Source organism: Pangasianodon hypophthalmus, chromosome 21 (assembly GCF_027358585.1).
Source record: "Pangasianodon hypophthalmus isolate fPanHyp1 chromosome 21, fPanHyp1.pri, whole genome shotgun sequence".
NCBI classification, from domain to species: domain Eukaryota; kingdom Metazoa; phylum Chordata; class Actinopteri; order Siluriformes; family Pangasiidae; genus Pangasianodon; species Pangasianodon hypophthalmus.
The window spans coordinates 3,129,799-3,148,666 of NC_069730.1; the positions used below are offsets into that span (position 1 = coordinate 3,129,799).

Below are 18,868 nucleotides of genomic sequence, written 5' to 3' on the forward strand. Positions count from 1 at the left end.
AACAGCTGGGACACTTTCTACTGATGGAACCGTCTCGACAGCTGAGACACTGTCTACAGCTGGAAATGTCTCAACAGCTGGGACACTTTCTACTGATGGAACTGTCTCAACAGCTGGGACACTTTCTACTGATGGAACTGTCTCAACAGCTGGGACATTGTCTACTGATGGAACTGTCTCAACAGCTGGGACACTGTCTACTGATGGAACTGTCTCAACAGCTGGGACACTTTCTACTGATGGAACTGTCTCAACACCTGGGACACTGTCTACTGATGGAACTGTCTCAACAGCTGGGACACTGTTTACAGCTGGAACTGTCTCAACAGCTGGGACACTTTCTACTGATGGAACTGTCTCAACAGCTGGGACACTTTCTACAGCTGGATATTTTGCTGCAGATGGCACTGAGTCTGCCACTGGAGCAGTATCTACAGATGTTGCTGTAGTCATATTTGTACAATCTTCACTTGTACATGGCACCTGACTGCTTGATGGTATGATGGTGCCACCAGTCTGCTGATGCAGTGGTGCAGGTTGAACTACATCGGGCGTATTCTGGACAGCTGCTTATGGAAAAAAAAAAAGCAACAAACTAAGACATATAGTTACAGGCTGCGTCCTAAACCATATCCTGCTATACAAGTACATTTGTGGTGAAAACTATTCAGCAAAAACTATTACTGTTGCTTGCTGGCTAGAGTGTGTAACTGTTACACAAAAGCCCTATCTGTGGCTGTGTCTCAAACCCAGCCTTTCTAAATAGAATAGCACCATAGCTTACGAGTAGGTGCCTATTTACATCCTGTTTAGTACAGTGCGTGAGAGAGGGAGAGTGTTACAAATATAACACTGATATACAAATACAATCAGACAGCTGTTACTCACATTGCAGCTGGATGGTCTGCGCTGTGGTCCAGTACAGAACTGGGTGGGGCTCGACCATCTGGCTGGGTGTGTAGGCAGCCAGGTTCTGAGCCTGTAACACACACACACACATGCATGCAGTTAGTTATGCTATCCAGCTAGCAGTAGCCTCCTATGGAAACTTCAGATAGCATTTTAGTGTGTACCTCAGGAATGGTGTAGCAGAAAAAAGGCACAGGTTGGCAGATGTTCTGTATGGTGTTAAGCTGCATGCTTGCCATCCTCTGCATGTTCTGATGGGCAAGCCAAGCCTGGCGTTCCTCTTTGCGCTGAGCCACACCCACGTACACCGGCTTCCTGCCCCACATCCTGCCGTTCATCTCTTTCCTGGCCTTCATGGCTTCCTGGGAAGATGCGAAGTGCACGAAGCCAAATCCCCTGGAGCGGCCATTCTCCATCATCACCTAGAGGAGAGAGTGAGGAGACACATTAGGACGAGTTAAACATGAGGAAAAACTAGCACTGAGGAAGTTTTTCATACTAGATACACTCTCTAGAGTCAGTAAGGGGAAGTGGACACAGGTTATTGTGAAAGGAATAAAATGTAGGGATTAGTTATAAGAGACCTTTGCATTGGTGATGGTTCCAAATCGTGAGAACTCCATGCGTAGACACTCATCATCTACACTGTCATCAAGGTTCTTTATGTAGAGGTTCAGACCCTGGAGCAGAGAAGCCAGAGTCAGCATCCCTTGTGTGTGTGTGTGTGTGTGTGTGTTTGTGTATGTGTGTGTTTGTGTATGTGTGTGTATTTACCTCCTGAAACTTGTGATTGAGTTCAGTCTGTCTCTCTACTTTAGTCTGTGCTCGGCCCACGTACACCTTCTTGCCATTCAGCTCCTTTCCATTCATCTCAGCCACAGCCTGCACACACACACACACACACACACACACACACCATTACCCAGAGGTTTTCCTGCAGTAAGGAATCTTTCCACAAGGTTGTACACTCACCCTCTGTGCATCCTCGTGCCTCTCAAATCTTACGAAGCCAAAACCTTTGGACTTCCCGTTCTCATCTGTCATGACGCGGACACTCAGAGCAAGACCTGGAACACACACAAACACAAACACACACCGACAATTTAATCATTTCCTGATCAAGTGCATAACTCATTATGTTTATGTGAATGTCTGGAACTCATAACACTCGCTTGTAGGGATCCTCACCGAACTTGCTGAAGATGTCTTTCAGCTTCTTGTCATCCACGTCTTTATCCAGGTTTTTGATGTAGATGTTCGTGAAGAGTTGGGAGCAGGGTACTTCCACAGCCTTGCGCTCCTCACGGATCTTAAAGTGCTCGATGAAGCTGTAACACAAAAGAGATACTGCTCTTAGAGTTTTATCTAAACACTGCTGTTAGACCTTATGCCTACGCCAGCAAAATTACAACCTGATGTTGACTGAAATACCTTCATAAGACCAAACAGAACCTCTGTATCAACAATATAAGGATTTCAATAAATATCAAATGGAATTAGTTAAAGCACAAAAGAACAAATGTAAAAAGAACCATGACATTTGAACCTAGGCTGGGAAAAATGTACACATGAAAAAAATTGACACATGGCTTACACTTTATGACCGTTGAACAGTTTTCCGTTGAGCCTCTCCATCACCAAATCCGCTGTCTCTGCAGACTCGAAGTGGACATAGCCGTAGCCTTTTGATCCCTTCTCATAACCCATAACCTTCAGGAGAGACACGTCAGGTCAACACACAGAATGTATGTCAAACAGAACTAATACAGGACTAAGTAATAAGTAATAAAAAACATGTTAATCATGCTACACAGATGCTATTCAGATCCGAACCTTGCATGACAGGACCTTCCCAAAGATGGAGAAAGTGTCAAAAAGGGCCTTGCTGTCAATCGACTTGTCCAGGTTCTTGATGAACAGGTTTCCAACGCCGGTGTTCCTCAGGGATGAATCCCTCTGAGACCACATGATGCGCATGGGCCATCCCATGAGGAGCTCAAAATTGAGTATTTCCAATGCTCGCTCAGCTGAGGGAATGAAAATAATGTACAGCTCATTAATTTCAATAAAAAAATCAATAGGTGTCTTAATATACCATGTATATACAGTCAGATTCAGAATTATTGGCACTCTTGATAAAGATGGGTAAGAAAGGTTATGAAAAAATTATGTTATGAGAGAAATCAAAGAAATCTAAGAGAATAAATAACTCTTTAAAAAATATCATTTTTAAAAACCTTTTGTGCCTTTCAAAGGCAGGGAACTTGACCTTATCCATATAACAAAGCAGTAAAATAATACATAAATTACACATGTAGCCTGAACTAGACTATAAACTGGTATTAAACTGCAGAAATAGTGTGTGGAACAGCATTCTCCTGTCTTCTGTATGGTCTGTATTACCGTCGGCTTGATGCTGAAAGTTGATGTAGGCATAGCCGAGTGAGGAGCCGGTCTTCCTGTCCCTGCAGAGGCGGACGGAGTGAATGTGTCCCGCAGGCCTGAATTTCTCCGCAAGCATCACCTCTGTCACCTCAGGGTGCAGATCACCCACATACAGTGTGGCCATCATGGATTTTGGGTTCATTTTACCTAAAGAAGTGGTTGAGAAAAGCAATAACACCAACTGAACTGCCTAATGAACATTTAGTAGGCCTACCAACATGCTAACCTACTGTTTCAAACAGACAAGCATTAGTATAAGTACACTAAAATACTTTTCTCTACAGAAATTGGAGGAATTGTAAAACATAAGGACTTAAAGGTTCTTAAAATTACCGGTATGACAATAAAAGTAAAGAAAAAGGACTGACAATAAACAGTAATGCTATTAGTTTGTGTACAATTAGTATTAAAACTTAAAAAAAATACAAATCAGTAAATTAGTACAAGGCTACTGACCACAAAGTACAAGATTAATTGCTGCTAAATCGCTGCCAATCGCTGCTAAATCGCTGCTAATCGCTGCTGATCGCTGCTGATCGCTGCTATTTTGCTGCTATATCGCTGCTAATCGCTGCTAATTGCTGCTAAATCGCTGCTAAATCGCTGTGCCACTGTGTCACTGTGTCACTGTGTCACTGGTTATCGATGGTCTGAGCAGATCGCTCGTTTGCATATGCAGATATTCTGACGGAATGTGACGCAATAATGGGACTCCTTTGTGTGTGTCATTGTTGCGTCACTGCGTTCTGAATTCCGTCCAAATTTTCTCCCCAAACTTGACCAGCTGGCCATATGAGACCCGAGGAGCTTAGTGAATTAAGCACAAAGTCACACTACAAAAATAAATTTCATTCAAAATGACTTAAAATATTAATATAGAAGAACTGCATTCAATCCTATCTGTATACAAACAAGCCAAGCTGCAATTAATCCTGAAAAAAAAAAAAAAACTTTCAGTGACTATATGTTCAGTACATAGAAAAGTGTTTTGGCAGTTTGTGACCTTGCATGTTAACTGGCTGCACATTTATTCATTAATTTATGTATATGCATGTATTATTATTATTATTATTATTATTATTGTTATTATTATTATTATTATTATTATTATTATTATTATTATTATTATTATTATTATTCCTTTCTGAAGGACTTCACCAGGAACTGGCCTTAACAGAGAAGTTTCACAGATTATGCTAGATGAAAATGATGTGTGTGTGTGTGTGTGTGTGTGTGTGTGTGTGTCTTCAAAGCATTAAGTTAACTTTTGTTATTCCATAACGTCCTCATGGATGTCCAGGGATTCAGCTTTTCATCTTTTTCATCTGTCTGCTTGGGTCTCCTCTCGCAACAAAAAACCCAACAGAGGAAAGTTTTAAAGTCTAGAATCGATTTATTAAACATCTGTTGTCAAAAGCTGGAATCATAAAAATCCAAGCAGATGTTATCTTTCATAAAAAGTAGACACACATGAAAAGCAAGATCCATTATATAAATTCAATCATATACACCTCAGATCATAGAAATACTATACAGGTTATAGATCTAAGCAGCAGAGGGCACTATAAGGTGAAAAGAATGTATTCCTTTCCACCACACTACATGTATTTTGGCATTTATTTGCAATATATTGTATTATAGATGAATATTATATGTTTAAGTATATACAGTAGGCGACTAGCTATGAATATCTGTGGCTTGGATTCCAAATACAAATCTTCACAACTAGAAATACTAACTAGGAAATACCAAATCAACAAGAATGAGTCTGGAGTTCTTATGGCCACTCTACTGAAAAACAATACCATTTTGTTACTGAATCTTGGCTTAAGGTTTAAGTTCACTTTTCTTTTTAAGGTGTCCATCTTAACAACGTTTCCTTTCATTTTAGATATTTCCTTGAAACATCCCACTTTGTACCCTGTGGAAAACATTAATGAAGTCTCTGGATTGATGTGTAATATTCAATTTGGCCACATGGTGGCGACAGAGACCAGAAAATTATTAAACACTTTTTATTCTTTCTTGCTTGCTTGCTTTCTTTTTCTTTCTTTCTGTCTTTCTTTTATTATTATTATTATTATTATTATTATTATTATTATTATTATTATTATAGTTTCTGTTCCTATTGTTATAAAATGCAATGATCTGCATAAGATTTTAGCTAAACCTCTGAAAATACTAGGCTTCTGTCTAAGACAAAATCATGGCAACTTCAGATAAACTAACAAGAATAGTTTTGAAGGGTCTGTTTCTCACTTATAACACAACAGCTATGCTTCTTAGTTTATTGGCAATACTAGAAATAAATTAAAAGTAGTTATTTATAATTATTTATTAATTATTACAGCAATATTAGAAAATGTGCCAACATTTCCTTTAAAACAGTATCCAAAATGATAACAGAATATTTTCAGGAAACAGTTTTCAAGTGGACGTGAAAAAAATGTTCATAGTTGAAAATGTTTGAAATAGTAATTTCTGTTTTTTTTTTTTTTTTTTTTTTTCTGGACCTGTAACTACAATTCTATTTAATATTCATACAAAATAGATTTCATATAGCCGTTTAACAATTGAGATGGTCACAATTTTACAGAAATTTGGGTTTATATCATTAATAGCTGAGGTGAGGAAAAAAGGGGGAAGTGTGAGGAAGGAACCTTGATAGGAACCAGACTCATTACACAAAATTAACTGTAACTACAAATGGATAAAAAGTATAACAATCATTAATTAATAAAAAAAAATCTTTTAATTTATGAAGACGTTATAGGAAAATAATCCACTTCAGGGTTGTAAGCGTAACTCCGCTTCATCACACCACCCCGTCGTTGATTATTTTCCTATAACAGCACATTCACAAGTGTTTAGTCCTTACATATAAGATATAAGACATAAGATTTTTTTTTTTACATCTTAATCTTAAAATTGTCTTTTCCATTTGGCTGTTTTTAGAAATAAATGTCTGAAATATGCAAAAATATAGGCTAATAGTATGACACAAGCTTAAAATGAGTAAAACTTGATAATCTTATATATGTTTGATCATTATATCACAATGAGAAATATTCGAAAGATTTTAAAGTGTAAAAATACAGCATGCGTTTGAGATATGAGTGTGTAAATGAGTGTATTAGAGAGAGATTTAGTCTTAGATTTAGATTGAATCTGACTTTCTCTCAAGGACAGAGATATAACACCTTCAATTCCTGAAGAGTTTCAAATGACTTTCTCATTTTATGGCTCCTCCTTGCTGCTTTCTTCACACATCCACCAGTTATTCTGAAATATTTAGAAATATTGAGCTTGAATTATTTGATACTGTAGCTTCAGTTTAAGAAAGTTGTAAAGTTTCAAAACAGACAAAGAGAAGAGAAGTGGGTAAATGGTAAAAATTGACCCAGTTGAAATAAATCTCTCAAAGCATGTTTATGATGTTTGGCCACACTTTCCTGCACACTTAGCCAAAGCTGCTTAATATTCCACTGTTTTCCCTGACACCAGCGGCCACGCTCAGCTGCCCCTCTTATCGCCCGTCCCACTGGCTTGCCATCTTTTTTTCATTTCTTTTTCATCAAGCACCCTCTTGCACTCATTTTGATGACATCATCTGAGCTGTCGGTCTCGTCCGAGCTCGTCCCCGAAGGCTCGCCGGTGTCACGCACTGTCGCACACCAATATCACAGTCGGGCTGTTTTTTTCTTGCCCGGCCTCGTCTCCCCTACAGTTCTGCTTTTCACAGGGACAGATTATAGCTGATGACTTCATCTTAATCACATTCACTTCATTTCCTTTATCTGCTGCTTCCCATACCATGCACAGGGGGGCTAAAACTTAAACTATAGTTTACTCTTGGTAACAAATAACAGCTACTTATTTGTTTTTAAGGCTTAAACTAAGAGGTTACCTGCATTAATATTTAAAATAATTTGCATTTGGGTGAAAATAGAAAGCCAGATACTAAAATATCCTAAGATAGATCTGTTACGCCAGTCTGAGAGGCTAATAGCCTAACATCAGTTAGCTAGCAACCTTGAATAGTGATTTACACCATATAATAAACAAACCTATTGTTGTCTAGCTTACTAGCAACCTTTGTTACTGATTTACACAATATAATAACTAGCTAGCCTAATGTTAGCTAGCTCACAAGCAAACCTGGCCAGTGATTTACACAATATAATTGTTACCTAGCCGAATGCTAGCTAGCTTACTAACAGATTGGCTAGTGATTTACATAATATAATTGTTACCTAGCCGAATGTTAGTTAGCTTACTAACAGATTGGCTAGTGATTTACACAATATAACAGTTAGCTAGCCTCTTGTTTGAGAACTCACGGCTAAGCTAGCATCTTACTTGCTGTGTTTACATTGGCTAGATTAGATAATGTTTTTAACTGTTGCTACTTGGACGTTTTTGGTGTTTTAGGGGACAAATAGCTGTTCAGTTTTCACCCAAGTGCAAAAAAGACACATATTTATATTCTCTATTTATTAGTAGTTTGGAATACTATAATTCCATGCAAGTGTGTTCAGGGCTGTATGACTCACATCACTGCCCAGTGTGTGTGTCTTACACACTGCAAGTCTTTACACACTATTGAACCTTGGAGCTCAAATTCCCTGAAGAGTCTGGGGGCACTTGTGACCTTGCAGGAGAAGAAACACACACACACACACACACACACACACAGACAAACACACCTCCCTTGGCTGCGGCTGGAATCCGGCACTGTAGCTCTGTCCTCGAAGAGCGTGTGGGAACGCTGGAAATCTGAAACCTCGACCCGACAGCTCTCACTAACAGAAGACTTGTTGAAATTTTAATTCTCAGAATTCTTGATCATCATCATCATCATCATCATCATCATCATCATGCAGTCAATGGTAAAACTCCAAGGAGATTATATCTCATTTCTGGTATCAGTCTGTTAAATAGGCTTGCTTAAACAATGCATTATTATTTATTTATTAATTAATCTTTATCAGGTCTGATGTTGGAGGTCGGATTACGCGGGGGTGGAGGACGAGCGGATGACATCGAACAGATGAGCAATCGGAGAGTCTGAGCCTGTTTCGATAAGCACAGATAAGAGGCAGGTGTCCTTTATTAAAAGGGAAAAGTCGAGTTGAAATGTTATACACAAGTCCTAAGAAACTAAGAACAAAAATCTCTCAGAGCTAGTCAGCTACCAGATTGAACAATGTGTCAACTCAGAACATCAAATCAATAAAATCATTTCCCACATTTATACATGTTGTTTTGGCATGGTATCAGCTTCCTGTCAAAAAGCGCCAGACAGGAAGTGTAATTAAAGAAACGTCTCGCATGGCCGTTACAACAGCGAAGGCTTTCTCTAATAATTTCTCTTGAATATGTCAGAGATGCTCTCCATCTCACAGCTATCACCTTACACCATGGAAACACTCGCTCTCATTAGCCTAATGGAAGCATGTCTGAAACACCAAACTCCTTTTCTTTACACAGCATTTAACCAATACGGGAACTGTTTTAATGGCTACTATTGTGCAACTTGAATGACACGTGAGATTTGTTCTTCTTAAAGCAGACATGCTGACTGTGAATAGGATTCCCACCTGCAAAAAAATGAATGCACTAAATAAAAAGAGGGCTGAGATGCTTTTGTTAGTTTAAATAGCAAATTGCACTATGTACATTAGATATTATTTACATCTAGTGATGTAGGGATATATTCAGAGTTGAGTTCTGTGCACATAGTGAGGATTTAATACTGAAATTGGGCACATTTTCTTCACAAGAAAGCAAACTGAATTAACAAAAATACTGACATTATTTTATTAATCTGACAAACCAAAAACAGTGAATTAAATGTGTGAAAAATTAGCCTACATCTTGCACACTTTACAATTTCATTACCTCAATTTAGTATCTGGTGGCTACATTATATATACATATAAATGCAAAATAATAACATATGCTGCATCAGGTGCTATTTTATAAGTGGCTGAATAATGAGAGTGGAAGACATTTTGTTAAATTAGTCCAAATTTGCAGTGATGTGTGAATATCATATTACATTTGATAATAAAAAAAACCCAGTTTCTTCTTCAATCCTCATTTTCTATCCCTAATTTTTTTTTCAGGCTTAAAGGCAAGTGCTTGTTTAAACACACTTTTGAAAACCCCCATCTCAGAGGCTTCTACTCAAGAAGAATCTGGCAACCTTGGATCCTTGGAGCTACATACAGGTGATTTTTATAATCTGAATGGGCCGCCAGAAAATCCACTGAAGCAGCTGCGTAACCTGATTCTGAATACGCATAACTTTCTCCATGTAAATATTGACATAACATTTGAACATAAGTTGCTGTATCTGAACATAGTAACTTAAGACTGATGTGTCTTTTTTGTGTCAAACAGCATGAAGGATTCTTGAAATATTACGTCTGATCTCTAAAAGAAAGATAAATACCTGTTCAAATCCTTTTAGCTGCTCCAAAAATCCATTAACAGTAAATAGATGGTAGCAAAATCACCTGTTAAACAATAATGGATTTAGACAGTGACAGAAAGGAAAGATTCTGTATAATGTATTTAACCTGGCATATGACCTATAATTTATGAAAACAAATCTTTATGTGATGCAGGTATAAACCTTGATATTTATGACATGTTGTCCTACTGTTGATTAATGAAAATGAAAAAGAATAATTTTGCTTCCTGATTTGAAATCGCTTGATCAATTAGGTTTGCAAGTACAGGTAAAGTAACAGAGGTGTTTATGTACAGTCGGTTATTTTACATCCTTATATTCAAGAAGTGCATAATTATGAAGTATTTGTCATGTTTTAAAGAGAATGAAAACACCACCAGTCTCGATTTTCAAAAATAAATCTACTGTGAATTCTACACAGACAACTATAAGCTTATTAAACGAAACTAAAGGCTTATTATAGACATAATGTATAAACATCACAGCAACATCAGAGTCATGGAACTTCACTGGATTATGCCTGGATCCTCATACTGTATAAAAGTTGCAGTTCAGTAAATATGTAAGATTTGAGTATAAAACACACGGAACAATCCTCACAGTCAGGTCACTCTTGCAGTTGTGCACATATCAGAAAAAAACACATTATCTTTTCAGATTCTTGACCTGCATGAGCATTTGTCAAGTTTTCTGAGATCACCATTAGCCTCCATTTTAAAAATGTAAAAGTGCTCTGTAGTTGAAGCTAATTAGAAGAAACAAATATAAAGGAATATTGAAGACAGAATTTAGCAAAGCACAGTATGTGAATGATTGCGAACATCACAGCTAACTCAGAATGATGGGAGTTGATCTTCAGTGTGCCGTGTGTCCAGCAGGTGGCATTTGTGGCCAAGCTAATCTGTGTGTTCTCCCAGACTCCAGACCTCCGCCGCATCTAAAGGATCCTCTTTGGTTCCTTTGGTGTAATAATAGTCATTATTCAAGTACAATGAGATTCAGTGAGCAGCTGTGTATATTAAATCAGAAATGAATTTCTACAGACATAAAATAAAACATAACATTCAGAAAGTACATTAGATTCTATCTGTTACTTGTTTCTCCTTAATAACTACTGAATAATTTCTGGGACTGTATTGTATATATAATGTAAATAATGTAAGCATTACCTATATTTTTTAATTGTTTTGTGAAATACTCATACAGAATTGAAATCTCCTGTGAACATCCTGTTTTTACACAGTATTCGCATCATGATGTTGTATGTAATACATAAAACTTGTGATTTTTTTTATTGATTTAAGTTGTACAGATTTAGGTTTCACTGTAAAATAGATTTTTATACTGAACACATTAATAAGAACAGCCATTTTTGAGGTATTGTCTCTTAGACTGTTACAACTGTTTTACTAATCATTCACTTTTCCATAATTAAGCCTAAGACTTACAATATAATACGAAAATATAAAAACATTATACAAAGCACTAATAAGCCACTAACGATGCCAAATAACTTCTCTATTCACTATTTATAGCCTCATGTATTAGCTATGAATCTGGGGCGTGTTGTTACTCACTGTAGAGGAGTAGAGAAAATGTTATCATCCCAAAGTTGATTATTTTATAATAACACCAAAAGTTTCATTCCTCCAGAGCATTTTCCCAAAGATTACACATTCTCGTTAATGAAATAATGACACACTGTACTTCTTTCTGTTTATATCCACAAAACAAGATAATTGCTCATGTTATAGAAGCTGCGTACAGTCGTTCCCTCTCACCAGCGTCTCTTTTTTCTCTGTTGAATTTAGTAAGATTAAAAAAACCCAGCTATTTGTCATGTTATCAAATCCCGAAATTTTTTATTTATTTTTTTTTTTGGAAAACTGTTACAAAGTGCAGACACTGGAGACTCCTTCCATAAATGGGAAATAATAATACAGAAAACGTCACCATATCCAATTACACATTTTAATTTAAAGTGTATTTGTTAGTTTAAATTTTAATTTAAATTTGCATGTATTGATATTAAAGATCTGGTAGCAATTTTAATTTGAGGTTTGGTAAATAATTTATAAATTATTATTTATAATTTATAATTTTTAGTATTATTATGTATAAGTAAATTATTTATAATCAAATAATACTAGTTTGCCATCAAATACTTAATGTCTTAATATATTAGCAAATACATTAATTAAGCAATTTTGGAAAAAAAATATTTTGTAGCTCAGCAGGAATTTTCATCTTCAGTCCTACTCACTCACTCACTGCCTTTCAAAGAGTCAGGTTTTCTCTGTTTTCTTAGTTTGACTATTAAATATGAAATACTATTAAATATTAATTACAATAAAGATTTAGTTAAAGTTTTGAGCCGTATATCTAAATATTGACTACCTCATATACATATACCTTAGACTCAAATCCTTACATAGTTACGAAGTTTTAATTAATACATTACTTATTACTTGATTATAATTGGGTTATTAGCAAATCTTATATTAACGTATTATTATAGATCTTCACAAATATCTATGGTACTTCCCAAATAAATTTAAATGTCCAATTTAAATCAAAATAAATAAATAAAAATCCTCTTTCATGTACATTTCTTACAAATAAAGGCTGTAAGAATGTAAAGAAATCTGTAAACACTAACACCACCCCCTCTTCCTATCATTACCCATGTTAAATTTTTATGACTTGGCAATATTCTGTCACATTATAAAGATGAAGTGGATAAGCATCCAACCAGAATCGCTCTATCAGCCAATAGAAACTCACGATTAAGCTGAAAAGTTCTTATGTAATATCATGGTGATCTCGGCTGACGAAGCTAAGGAAGATGCTTTGCTTTTATTCTGCTGTGTGAGCATGCTGTGTGCCATGCTCTCTCTCTCTCTCTCTCTCTCTCTCTCTCTCTCTCTCGTATCATGTCTATTGATCCTGCTACACTCACAATATGGAATTCACAGGCAAATCAAAGCTACTGTCTTTACCAGAAAAACTGTGATATCTGTCACAAAGATATTTCTGCTATAGAGAGGACAAAAGGACTTGCAAAGTAAAGCATTCATCAGACCACAAGATGATGATTGCTGTTAGCTCACTGGCCTTAAATCTCACTTCCTCTCTGCTTTCCTGATGGTCTTTTAGATGCTGGATTGAAGAATCCATGGAAAGCTCTCAGCATGCATGCACGACTGCTAGTGCATTAAGACCAGCCTTATCTTTTCCACATATACCTCCAGTTTTACATATTCTCAGTCTTTCTCCCCTGTTCTGCAGAGTAATCGAATGTTTTTTCCTCCATATTGCTTTATCGTATTTCTTCCCCCCCCAAAGCCCCCCCACCTCCCCTCGTACACACACACGGTCATTACCCTTCCGTGTGTGAGCGAAGACCGGCTCGTCCAATTATGGCTTGTGCCTCTCTATTCATCTCTGAAATGGGCTGAAACAAATCAATAGTGCTGGGGAAAGCGGTTTTATATAGGCAGTTATGAACTCATAAGCTACAGTATGTCTCATTTCATTTCAGCAGCAGCTGAGACCTCCGCTTGCTCTCCTCCCTCCCTCCTCGCTCTCGTCGAGCCCTGCAGGGACCATTATGAGAATCATAAATAATACGAGCTAATGAGATATGAATTGATTATGTGGGGAAAAGCCTGACGCTTCCCATCCATCACTCTAAATGATGTTTAACAATGGATTACCAGCCAATAATTCCCCCAATATGAGATTAAATAAAATAGCTGGGGCTGTTTTCAGCAGGCTGCTCTCTCTCTCTCTCTCTCTCTCTCTCTTTCTCTCTCAGTGGAAAATAAATCTGCTCAATTACTGTACCAGCAATCCGTTTTTCACCGCTAAGGATATTATTATTTCATTTAGGGCTTGTTCATGCATCATAGATTATTTCATTTCACCCAGTCAATAAGGAGAAGTGCAGTATTTTATTTTCTCCGCCTGGGCCAGTGAAGGAAACGCAGAGAGAACTCTGAGACCCTCCATGACAATGTGAGAACTTCAAAATAAAAACCTTTAAACCCCTTTAATTTCCGCGTTCATATTATTTAACTCTTTTCCTAGTTCTTCTTCATCGTCTCATCTTATTGTACCATTACATACTGAACCTCAGGCATGTGACAGACCTGAACTCTGAGCCTCTTCCTCAAACGCCAATCAATCGAAACTAAATTATTGGTTCCTATAAGGTGATTTGGAACATCACCTCAATTCCAGGGAACACTGGAAATTGGATAACGTTTGTTTCCCCGCCAACCAGAGACACCTCTTCCAAATCAGATTAAAGCTTATGTTCGAGCAGTGGCTCAAATTTCTTATTTCTTATCTAATGACATCAGACTGTGTCTTGAAGGGCTTTGGTGTTGTGATCTGTGCTAATCCACGTTTGGATCTTTCTGTGAGATGTGAAGCAGATCTTATAGACAAACATTTCCATTTTCACCAAATTTTGAATAAATTTAAGCTGGAATTCAAAGGACTTGAGTGCAGCCGGTCCTATTCCTTGAAACATACTCGTTAAACAGGCCCTTTAATATTCGCTAGTTTAGTTTCATTGTTCTAGCCATGTTGCTTTTTGCTTTAAGTTAAAATAACAACATGCTGATCAACATGAGATCTCAACATATGCATGGACTTTGCAAATAAAATGTGCTTTTGTTTTGTCTGGAGGAAAGTTATACCTGTGAACGTCTACCTTCACGTTTGAAGTCGATTTTCTTATTTAGTCTCACACTCCAGGACACGAAGCAAAAGACAGTTGAAGGTAAGATTTCAGAGCCAGTCTTAAACGACAAGGCTTACAGTTCTTCTCTCTGTAAAAAAAGAAAAAAAAAATAGATTACCTGCTAATTATTAAATTGAACGCACACTGCACACTGTCCTGTTGCCTTTGTAATATTGTTTAGCGCACATCTGCAAAAAAGCTAGCTAATGTTACTACTACGTGTTGCCTCCAAAATCACATCTTGTGTGATGTGTCCTGCTCATAAATATGTTGTATTTGCATCAATATTGTAAAGATAATTTTAAAGGAGTAGTATGTCACTTGCTGCCTGCAAATTGAACTGGAAGCTGTTCTATCTGGGGGCGGGGCTAATTTCTGGGCTGCGAATATGTAAATTTAGGCTTAACTGCAAAAAACCCTAGCCAGATCCATTGCAATGCAATATTGCAAAATCACAGATGAATTCTCTAATCTGATTGGTTAGAAGGTGTTGATTAATTTTACATTTACAGGTTTACATTAACACTCATTATAATAAGTTCTCATTTCTGTAATAACAACTAATTCACAGGGACTAGTGTGGCTGATGCTCCACATAATCTAAGTCTAATAATAAACAGATTTTAAAAAGTAATTTATAAAGAAAATGATAATCGTTGATATGGTGAAGTATTTGGTAACGAGATGTTTATTTATGGAAGGCGTGTCAATTGTCAAGGCTTCGTAACATTCAACGATAAAGCTGTAACTTTAAGTTTTCTGACAGGGGAATATCTTCAAGACAGAAGATAGGGTTTCTCGATAACTCTATAAAACATCTGTTTTAATAACTTCAAGAGAAAGTGAGGGAACGACTGTTTGTAGCTGCTATAACCTTAATGAACTTGTTTTGTGGATGTTCCACAACATTAAATGTAACTATAAACGGATAAAACATATGATGTGACACCACTAAATAAAGAATTATATTTGTTGGCATATATGGAACTTTTCATATTGTTGTTGATATTTCTATGGTGAATATAAAATCATGAGATCAAGACTAATATGACAAGAGGTTCTGGAGGAACAACAGGAAATGAAACAAGATGGAGAAACTCTGCCTCCTGCTGAAGTTTGAAGAGGGTTAATTGAGTCCCCTTTGCATGATTTAATGTGCTGATTGGTGGAAATCGGAACACTGCTCTTCTCCTGTAATGGCTTTAAATAGGCATTAATCAGGATCACACGCCGCCCTTTAGCAGGGAGTGAGGTACTATCGCTAAACAAGAGGGATTCAAATTAGAGAACAATCAGCTCGTGTTATGTCCAAACGAACATGAATGACAGAGTGGAATCAGAGAGGACACAAATGATACCTCTCTCTAGAGAACCGTCCTCCATCGGGTACCACTTAACCAGCGGGGCCAATTTGTACAGATGAGTTTTAGATGTTGCCAATCAGCTGGAATTAAAACAAAACGAGAGGGCCTTTTAATGGAGCTTCAGGAAAGCTGGAGTCCCAAGCCTCCATTTCAAATGTGCTTCACTTCACACACGTCGAGCAGCCTTCCTCCTCATCCCCTCGCTCCTTCACTGCATTCCTCCCTCTCTCTGCTTCTGAGGACCCCCGAGGAAAGAGGTGGCTGTCACCGTATCTGATTAATGACCCGTCGGAGTCGTGTCCAGCCGCATTAGGCCTCCATGTATCTCGGCGCGTCCGAAAAAGCGGGCCGAGGGCTTTTGTTCTGGGAGGAAATGGTGTCAGCGGCCCCCTCTGCCGTTAGCCCATAAAAAGATAAAGATTTACTGTCATCAGAGGAGCCAGATTAAAGCGCACAATGCCGACATTGATTTTTTTACCAAAAAATTCACGTTTTGGGAAAACTCATTCCGGCGGCCGGGGCCCGATATGATCAGCTTATTTGGGGAGGGATAATATGGAATCTTCTCCCCAGAATGAACTTTGAAAGGAGTAAATTGTAAATATTGATTTCTGAAATGGACTGTCAATCTCGGTCGCGGCAGATTATTCCTATCATCCCGCTCGACCCCTGGTGACGAGGAATTCAAAAACTGCTGACGAAGTGGAGCGTATAGGATTTCGGTTAGGAGCCAAGAGCCTGCGCCGGTAATGGCTGTTCAATTTTATCAGATGGCGCGCGAGATCTCATCAGAGGCGAAAAATGAAATGAACTGTGACTCTGAATCAGGATCCACTGCTCTTATCCGGGTGAAAATCATCTGAGCGGGGGCCGAGGGCTTTCCATTACTCCGGGTCACTTCATTACGGAGAGGCATGCCGAGCCCGATTGAGGCAAACAAAGCGGCCCTTTCCTGTCTCACCCAGGGGTCGAGTGTGAGGGCCGGCCTGATAGGGCCTACGACGTGTCCGGGGTTATCCTATTACCACTTAAGAGGAATGGTGAAAGGCAGCAAATCTTGACCACTTGTTTGTTATCCTTTCCTCAACCTTTTTATTGTGGGACTTGTGTGTGTGCGCTTGGGAAGTGAGGGGGGGGCGATTCTATTATTTCGTCCCTTGCTCCTTATGGGGGGAATATAATTCATCTTTTCCTGCTGATTGGTTGAAATTGATTTTTTTCCCCCACCTTTCTGAGGTGTCGGATCACGTTGTTTGAAACTTAGTGAAGCAGCTTAGAGTGCTCGGTGTGTACTTTAAAGGCACCTTGAGCTGAGGGAAATCTATTAGGAGACCTGACGTGAACAAAAGTGAAATGTTTGACTCACAGCTATTCGGCTTTATATTTTAAAACAGAGAAGGATGTATGGTGAGATGGTGAACTAATGCTCTCTGGTGTGAAGTGAATTCTTATTGAAGCCTATATAAGCAGCAGCCTATATAACATTTCAAAATGATATGTGGAGAGTATGTGTGTTATAGTTATAATGTCGCACCATATAACAGACTGCAGGTTTTGGGCGTTACTGAGTTATGGTTTATTTTGCCTTCCATGGGCATAGCCACTGTATTGATCCTGAAGGTACTTCAATATGCAGGGAGCAAAGGCACTTGATAGCTACGCGGGTGAAAAATGATGGTGGCCGCGCTGGGGAGATTTGTATGGCTGCGATAAGAAGAGAGAAGGTATAAAGACACACAAGATAAACTCACCACAGGAATCAGATCATTTGTTTATTCGTTTTTGTTGCTGTGGGAGAGAAAAAGTAAGCGAGACATGTTGTCCCTGTTTTCCAGAGGTGGAAAGTAACAAATTGCAACAACACTCGTGATAATACTTCAATGTATTTTTTCACTGTAATGCCACTTTCTTTATTTTAGCAAACCGTAGTACATGCGACTGAGATTATTTAAAACTTTCAGCTTCAGTACATTTAATTATGATCACTAATGCAGAGTAAAATAGTGACTTGTAAAGCCTGCGAATATGCTAACTCTTTTGATATAAACATGTCATAGAAGATGCATAGATGATTAGAAAGCCAACATATCATGCTATTATGGTCCTGTTAAGTACATCAGTTAACAAACACAGCTAAGTGCTATTATAAGTTAACCACCAAGCCACCTTTCTAGCCATGAAGTAATAAAGTAACACTAGCTAATATAGCTAGCTTGCTAATAATCTCAGACACTTCACTTTAAATGAGCATAAAATATAGCTAGTTGTTGTTTTCTAATCTGATAGAGCTACTTTTTTTAAGCTTAAGCTAATACCCACACATGATGCAACACATTTGTGTTGTCACTAGCACAATGTGGTCTTCACTTATATTTAAATATTTGACAGATGATTTAAGATATCCAAGTTGCTATATATGTCCGTATATCTCAGCTTGCACAAAGAGAAAAGTGTTTAAAAAGGTGAACATGTATATCTTTATAAGGGCAGACGTATTTACATGTAGCTACATGTTTTCTAGCACAATGGGATTAATAACTTCCCAGATGTGGTATTAATTCCTAAAATTGCTAGCTATTTGGTCATGTGACCTATCAGAGAGAAATAGTGAAAAGGTTTATACCACATTTTATATGACTTGTACAGTGGACGCTCCACATCAGCAGATTAAAAAAAAAACAAAAAACGTGTAATTGTAGACATGGCGAGGTTTTCTGCTAGGAGACGGTTATTTAACATTTTTGGAAGGAGTCTCCAGTGTCAGTCCTTTGTAACACTCAGAGGTAAAGCTGTAACTTGACGTTTTCCAACACAGGAAAGTTTTATGAACTTCAAGAGAGAGAAAAAAGAGGTTGGTGAGGGAATGACTGTTTATAGCTGCTGTAATGTAAGAAAAGGAACTAAATATTATGTGAAACACAC

General features: G+C 37.8%; 1 protein-coding gene across 1 annotated transcript; it reads right to left on the reverse strand.

Annotated features, from left to right (window-relative positions):
• Positions 1–844: 844 nt before the first annotated feature.
• On the reverse strand, positions 845–3,497 carry LOC113543356 (polyadenylate-binding protein 1). The gene is made up of 9 exons (XM_053227601.1): positions 3,313–3,497; positions 2,743–2,936; positions 2,504–2,619; positions 2,098–2,237; positions 1,882–1,976; positions 1,670–1,791; positions 1,494–1,608; positions 1,074–1,331; positions 845–979 (listed from the first exon to the last, which is right to left on the reverse strand). The coding sequence occupies exons 1-9, from the start codon at positions 3,494–3,496 to the stop codon at positions 881–883; spliced, it is 1,323 nt and encodes a 440-aa protein (XP_053083576.1). The 5' UTR covers position 3,497; the 3' UTR covers positions 845–880.
• Positions 3,498–18,868: the final 15,371 nt, after the last annotated feature.

What these genes read in the sequence shown, in the direction of transcription:
- LOC113543356 (XM_053227601.1), bottom strand. Translation starts at nt 3,496, where the DNA reads ATGAACCCAAAATCCATGATGGCCACACTGTATGTGGGTGATCTGCAC. An exon ending in CAGGAGGTAAATACACACAC is followed by an intron (nt 1,609 to 1,669) that starts ATACACAAACAC and finishes AGGGATGCTGAC; the next exon opens with TCTGGCTTCTCTGCTCCAGG. An exon ending in GAACCATCACCAATGCAAAG is followed by an intron (nt 1,332 to 1,493) that starts GTCTCTTATAAC and finishes TCTCTCCTCTAG; the next exon opens with GTGATGATGGAGAATGGCCG.